Raw genomic sequence first — 7,500 nt, forward strand, 5'->3', positions numbered from 1 at the left:
CATACATGTGTGTGTGTGTGTGTGTGTGTGTGTGTGTGTGTGTGTGTGTGTGTGTGTATGTGTGTGTGTGTGTGTGTGTGTGTGTGGATGTGGATGTGGATGTTTATGTGTATGTGTATGTGTATGTGTATGTGTATCTGTATGTGTGTGTTTGTGTGTGTGTGTGTGTGGGTGTGTGTGCGTGTGCGTGTGCGTGTGTGTGTGTGTGTGTGTGCATATGCATGTTTTGTAAACTGATGTATCTTTCTATCTACTTTTAGTTTATTTTTCTTTACAAATGGAATTTGTACAATGAAGATGAACTCATTTCTTCCATTGTCTCCCATACTCTTCTGTCAGTCTTAACCTCCCCCATATCTCCTTTCTTATTTTGGTTTCCAACTCCCTCTTGACCCAAGACCATCCTAGTTCCAGTATTCTTCTCCTCCATTTAATCTTTCTGTTTGTTTGTGCCATAAGCTACGGCACTTGTTCTTGTTTTCACATTTTTTATCATTTGTTTTATTATTATAATTTATTCATTTTTGTTTTTTATTGTTTGTCTATTTCCAACTTGTCAGTATTGATACTACATAAATGATACAATTTCCAAAATGTTGGACTACAAACAAAATGTATCCTTGCTTCAGCCTGCATGGGAACCCAAGCCATCAAGAATGCTCATAATGCAGTTGACAGATGGCACAAGTGTTGTACAGGGGATGGAGTACCGAGTGATTCCAGCTCTGAACCACAACCTGAAGCCTGGTACAAAGGCAAGTCAGATAACAGTAATTTTTTATTTCAATATTCTATTGAATCAGATATTCAGTATATGCAGATTCCTATTTGCCCCCACACCCCCACATACATGCTTATAGATGCTTACTTTTTTATTTTGGTATGCTTTAAATTAAAAACAACAGCAGTATTAGGCAAACTGTATTTACAGATTCTCATTTCGGGAAACATTACCTCAAGACATGGAGTACTTCTGCTAACCCGTGAGAACATGACTGTGTTAGGGGGAGAGGTAGAGTCCTTACTCATAACAAATGCTCTGGAGAATGTTCTTGCTCGAAAGCTGTAAGTCCTATTGATATTTTATTTTTGAAGATTATTATTATCTATTTTATTCATATGATTTTATACTACTGAAATGTTGTATATGTAAGAATGATCGATGTAGATTTTGGAAGTGTTAATATTTCAGAACCCATGTATCTTAATGCTTTTAGTGTTAATAATATCTGTAAATATTCATACAACTATCCCATTGTAGAGGCATGGAAGAGACACAACAGCCACAACAATTTGAGGATATAGCTCCCACTCAGGTTCCTCCAAGCCAAGCCTCCCAGTACTATCCATCGCAGTTAAATCCTACAGTAAACAGGTCCCAAAACAACAGGGGTGGAGGACAACAAACTTTGGCAGCCAACAGATCACAGGTGAGGTACTTCATATGTTTGTCTTTTTACCTCTGTGTGGTTTTGTTTGTTTATGTATGTATACACTTAAATGCTCATTTCTGTTTTTCATTATTTGCATTTTATTCTTCCTCTTACCCCTTTCACCTTTACAATGATTATAGTAATGTTGAAAGGAATATATTTTGAATGATTATAAAATCGGTGCTTAAGTATTTTTTTAAATTTATATTTACAGAATAATGTTACGCCCGCACCAGTAATTGACTTAGATGATCTGGGTGATGATGATTTTCTTGATGCTGAGTTTGAGGCAGCCTTAAGCCAGATAGAGAGCCAGGCATCACAGTCATCATCTTTAGGTAGTCAGAATAGACAGATGAGGACTAACAGTAATAATCAAAGAGATATTGGACATGATAGAAACAGTGCTAATGTAAGAGCAGGAAATGGTCAGGCTGGAAATAGAAACTCAGGTGTTGATGAAGACTTTGAGATGGATGTTGATGATTCCTTCTTCAATGATGATTTTGATGAAGATGTTGTCCTGGCATCTGGGAGACAGGCACAACAGCAGTCTACAGCTAAACCATCCTCTAGTGGGTTTTCTCAGCAAAGAAACTCATTGCAGTCACAAGCTTCTTCAAACGTTTTTGCTGGTACATCATCCAAAAGCTCTAATTCACATGTAAGACCAAGTTTAAGTCAGGCTGCTAGAGCAAAAACCGCCAAACCAAAACAATCAAGTCTCAAGAGCTTTCTTACTAGACCTGAAGAATCAGAAATGGTTACTGGAAGATCTAACTCACCAGTTTCTGTGTACACTATAGATGATGATGATTTTATGGATGATATTTCCCTAGACACTGATGATTCCATGAACATATCTGTTTCTAAAACTTCTGCAAATCAGTCTTTAGCATTAAAGTTGAAAAGTGCTTCATCAAGCAAGATTAATGAATTCAAAACTCCAGGAGCTCCAGTTAGCAAAAAGCAAGAAAACAGAAGTGTAGCTGACACTGTCAAACAGGAGCCACCTTTCAGCTACTTGTGCTTCTTGCCAGAAAGGCCTACAGTGACAAAGGTTTGTGAAGCTTATAAACTGTTTGCAAGAATCTAAAACATAGATATCTATTTTATACCACCACATACCTCAGTTTTCATATTCTCAATTATATGATTTATGCATTGTCCCATGGGTCTTTGCATAAAAATTGATAAAGGAAGGTAAATAAACATGCCTCATACAGAAAGGCACCTTGCTTAGTTGGATCTCAAACTTATCCTCTTCATGGGAATGATGCCAGCATCAACTGTTACATTTATTATCCTCAAAAAGTATGCTGCAAGTGGGAGTATTGTATACTGCCTGAGAACATCACCTTTTGTCTGAAGTATTGCTGTCGAAAGGTATCAGTATAACTGATTGTTTTATTGTTGATACCATATGGAAATTAAGTAACCTTTAATAGAAAACTCATAAAAATTATAGTAGTTTATGCCATGCTGCAGTTATTGAAAAGGTTAATATCATTATATGTATCACATAGAATTGAAAATACAAATTACTTCGAATAGTGATAACCTTTGTGTTGTATATGAGCAAAGGAATATTCTGTACTTAAGAGTAAGTTAATTTTATTTGATTGATTAATTGATTGATCTATAATTTTTTTTATGCATAGATGGTTTCACTACGCCTACCTGATTTAATTTGTTTACTTGGATGGTTAAATTTAGTGAGAAAGATAATCTTTTTCTGGTTCAGCATCATTATTACTGTTTTGACACTATCATCATCATTATCATTAACCCCCTTGCCAGTGGGTAACATGCACATATGTACCATGATATGCCTGGACTCCTCTCTGGGTGGTATGTACACTCATGCCACACATGACAAACCCACTTTAAGTTGTGTCTGCAAAATGATTGTTGTTATGCTTGCTAAATGATTGTTCACTCAGTGATTAAGGAGTTACAGCCCCACAAAAGTGGAGTTAAAGTTATTTTTGAGTCTCATTCATGCTGCAGCCATCATAGAATGTGAGGAAATTGTTTCACTTGCTTCAAACCTTTCACCTGAATGAGTGTCTACACATAGTGCCTGGCTCATATTCCGGTTTTGTGCAGAAAACAAACATCTGCTTTGGGTTGATATAAGACAATAATAATACTTATGAAAAGAAAAACTCTTTTTATGAAATCAAGGAAGAGGATAAACAGCTAATATTAGGTAGACCTAGTAGTTGTGTCCTTTGTGACTAAACATTTCGAAATCATCTATTTAACAAGCTTAGTAAAAGAAAGCTGCTATGGACAGCACATGTTGACTCCATACATGCATTCTTGGCATAGTAACTTAAAATTGTTAAGAAGAATGCATTTAACTTCTTGCTAGGTTTACAATATTTTGAAATTTTTTTTTACCCCATATGGCTTCACAATCACATAGCCACTGAGGAATCAATTACTAGGCTTACCTGACCCTAACTATTTACCTCAGTCCTTGTATTTTTTATTAAGAATTTTACTTCAAGTACTACTATTATTGTTAACATTTTTGTTTATTATTAACACTGTTATTATTATATTATTATTCGGAATAGTGATAGTAATAGAAGTATAGACTTTTCTGAAAAATCAAGGATTGTGTTTAACAGGTGAGATTAGGTAGATTTAGTTCCTGATTCCTTATTCTAGGCCATCATATGTAAGCAAAATTAAAAGAAAGAAAATCACAGTAGACAGGTTATGTATGCATGCATTCCCAACACCAGTGGGTTAAATAAACAAAAAGAAGAAATGTAAGTTTTCTTTAATGAAACAGTAAAGAAATTTTACTTGATATTTCAGGAAATTGTTGTAAAGGGTTTCATCATGACTTTGACGTCACGACTGGAACAAGTGGAAGGCAAATGGAAACTGACAGTCATCATTAATGATGGAACAGCCTCATGTGAAGTGGATATCGAGGACCAGGTTAGTATTGAAAAAAATTGTTTTCATTTCATCATCTTCAATATCCTTTCAAAACATGTTAAAATATAGTTATATTTTACAAATAGCAATTTCATTAACTTTACAGAATTTTAGGGAGGCAATAGCATATGAATGTATAGATTAAAAACCTAAAGAAAAGAAAGGGATATAAAAAATAATATAGACTGTTGAATTTTGGTGTAATACTAATTATGCTTTTGGTTAAGCAAAACAGACATCTGTTGTCTCAATGAATATACAAAACATTGTGGATGTGTGTGTGAAATTTGTAAAAACTATCTATACATTGTATATTTTTGAAGATGATTTCAGCCAGAAAAGTAGTACTGAAGAAGTATAACTTTTCACAAGATTTTATATTCTATAACTGATGAACTTTGCTTTGTACATACCATATTATGATTCCTAATAACAATGATGAATTTTGTATGGTGATTGTAATTCCTCTCATATAATTAGTGATATTATTATTTTTTCTCTGTATTGCTATTGTAATCATAAACAACATTATCTTCATTATGCCCATCCTTAATATTAGTGTTATTGAAACTGCCATTATTATTACTTTTGTTATAGTTATTATTATTATTATTATTATTATTATTATTATTATTATTATTTTGATTATTATTATTATTATTGTAGTTGTTGTTGGTCTTGTTATTATTATTATTATTATTATTATTTTTATTATTATTATTATTATTATTATTATTACTATTATTAATAATATGACTAGTAGGACCCATGGAAATTCCAAAGAAAAAAAATTCATTGGTATTTCTCACTTCCTCGCTGCCCCTCACCCTACTTATTCTACCTTTCACCTCCCTTCTCCCTTTCCCTCTCCCACTCTGCCACCCCTTCTCAATCCCCCCCCCCCATTTTTAGATGATATTACCACTGCTATTGGTACCATTGTTGTATTACTGTCAGTATTATTGTAATAACTGTTATCATCACCATTACATATTACCATGTTTTGCTATTTCATTGTCATTTTTTAATGTCATTGTAAAGAGGTAACATTAACAGGGTAATATGTACTGACTGGAATCCCTTACAACAATCTCACCTGTTGCCTGTGGACTATGTTAATTACTATTTGAGGATTTAAGGAATATGTGTCACAAATCTGAAGAGGCGTAATTGTTGATGGCCTGAAAGAAATGCGACATTAATTCTCCCTAGAAATGGAGTAATTTTTTCTGTGTCCCTTCCTCCCATCCCATAACGTTTTCAGTCTTTTTTTTCCATATTAGGAAAAATCTTTTCTGCTTGTGTATCTATGAAGTCTGTAAACAGCATCAAAACATCAAAAACACCATTGTTTTATACTCTAGAACAGTATACTTTGTCATCGTATGTTTGCTGTTGTTTTTCCTAAATCATTTAAACTCTTCGATGACGGTGCCTGAATTTTTTGTGATGCAGTATTGCACAGCTGTCCCACCAGTTGCGAGTCATGATGCATATATGCGTAATAGGCCATTATGTCATGGTGGTTATAGATGTACCCATCACTGAATGGTCAAAGCAGCTCAATCCTATTCAGCTCAAAATTTTTCTTACCTTAGATGTGATTTTATTTTATTCCTGATATCATCAGAGTGTAAGCAGTCACGAATTCAGCATGTGTCAGATGCAGTACTCAAGTGTTAGTAGCATCACTAGACTAAATTAGTGCATTTGTCTGTTATACTGAGTGGAATTGCAGAATTGATTTAAGGTCATGCACATCCTTTGTTTGGTCATGGTTATCTGTAACCTTAGCCCAAATCAATATTTCTATTCTTTGACACTATCAATTATTTTTATCAAAGAAAACAAATTTTCATAAAATTTGATGTGGCTTGAAAATATGCTCACCTTTGAGGGTTCCATTGTACTTTCTAGCTTACCATGGCGGAATTTAAAGAAATGTCATTACTTCTGGTATTATTATTAATATTTTTTTTTTTTTTTACAGTATCACTAGTATTATTGCCATCATTATTATTCTATTAACTATTGCTATTGCCTTTAAGATCCTGCAAAACCTTATTGGTATGAGCACAGAGGAAATGAACATGAAGAAAATTGAAGCAAGGACCAACCCAGCCCTGAAGGCACAGTTGGCTAAGGTATGTGAAGATTTGCCTTTTTGGTGTTGCTGTGTAGGTTGATTACAATTTATGAAAGGTGAGAGTAGATTATTTCTCACATTTTCTCTCTGTCTGTTCCCCCCCCCCCTCTCTCTCTCTCTCTCTCTCTCTCTCTCTCTTTCTCTCTCTCTCTCTCTCTCTCTCTCTCTCTCTCTCTCTCTCTCTCTCTCTCTCTCTCTCTCTCTCTCTCTCTCTCCCTCTCCCTCACTCTCTCCCTCACTCTCTCCCTCACTCTCTCCCTCTCTCTCTCCCTCTCTCGCTCCCTCTCTCGCTCCCTCTCTCTCTCCCCCTCCCTCTCCCCCCCCCAACCTCCCTTCCCTTCACTCTGCTCCTCCTTTCTTCTGCTCTGTCTGTCTGTCTGTCACTGCTTCTCAATATGTGTATGGGTGTCATTGTTCCTCATAGTATTTGAGTCTCTATCTCTGTCTATGTACAGTGAGGTGTGTAGCTTGCATCTAAGGCAAATTTTTAAGTTATTGGTAATCAAATATACATTTCTTTGCAGGCAGTCAGTGGTTGTCAGCGTCAGCTGATCTCACTCTGTAGTCTTCTTCACATCAGAGTGTCCCCCAGTTCTGCAAGGCCCAAACTAACAGCCATCAATGCTGTTGAAAATGCAATGGTACAGCAGCTAGCACAGAGGATATATATGTTTTCTCAGAAATAATGGTAGACATCTTTTTTTTATAAATTCAATTATTTCCTTAACCTCAAGTCATATAAAGGATTAAAATAAAAAAGTGTATAATTATAACTATTTGATATGTACTTCAGAATAGAATATATTTTACACTGCATGTTCATATTGTTTTTTCTTGTCTTATTTTCTTTTCCCAATAAGTGGTAGATAGCATATTCTAGAATTTCTTAAGAGTCATATGCAAAGAGATTTTTGAAGACTAATGGCCATATTTGTATTTCCAAGTAAATACACTGTAAGAATG

At 34.8% G+C, this 7,500-nt stretch overlaps 2 protein-coding genes across 4 annotated transcripts in view; one reads left to right on the forward strand and one right to left on the reverse strand.

The window, feature by feature from the left end:
* LOC113823963 (recQ-mediated genome instability protein 1) overlaps nucleotides 1-7,500 on the forward strand; it is a 27,036-nt gene that overhangs the window by 19,534 nt on the left and 2 nt on the right. For both annotated transcript variants that reach the window (XM_070129770.1, XM_027376701.2), the window contains exons 4-10: nucleotides 630-755; nucleotides 932-1,065; nucleotides 1,262-1,430; nucleotides 1,648-2,493; nucleotides 4,266-4,391; nucleotides 6,440-6,535; nucleotides 7,062-7,500. The exon at nucleotides 7,062-7,500 is cut by the window's right edge and continues 2 nt beyond it. In XM_070129770.1, coding sequence (XP_069985871.1) covers nucleotides 630-755; nucleotides 932-1,065; nucleotides 1,262-1,430; nucleotides 1,648-2,493; nucleotides 4,266-4,391; nucleotides 6,440-6,535; nucleotides 7,062-7,223 — 1,659 coding nt within the window. In that variant the 3' untranslated portion in view covers nucleotides 7,224-7,500. The remainder of the gene's footprint in view (nucleotides 1-629; nucleotides 756-931; nucleotides 1,066-1,261; nucleotides 1,431-1,647; nucleotides 2,494-4,265; nucleotides 4,392-6,439; nucleotides 6,536-7,061) is intronic.
* The window catches only part of LOC113823961 (transient receptor potential channel pyrexia), a 31,605-nt gene continuing 31,406 nt past the window's right edge, over nucleotides 7,302-7,500 (reverse strand). For both annotated transcript variants that reach the window (XM_070129769.1, XM_070129768.1), the window contains exon 4: nucleotides 7,302-7,500. This exon is cut by the window's right edge and continues 2,654 nt beyond it. The gene's annotated coding sequence lies outside the window, so the exon portion shown is untranslated.

The sequence above is a fragment of the Penaeus vannamei genome, chromosome 14 (assembly GCF_042767895.1).
Source record: "Penaeus vannamei isolate JL-2024 chromosome 14, ASM4276789v1, whole genome shotgun sequence".
In the NCBI taxonomy this organism is placed as follows: Eukaryota; Metazoa; Arthropoda; class Malacostraca; order Decapoda; family Penaeidae; genus Penaeus; species Penaeus vannamei.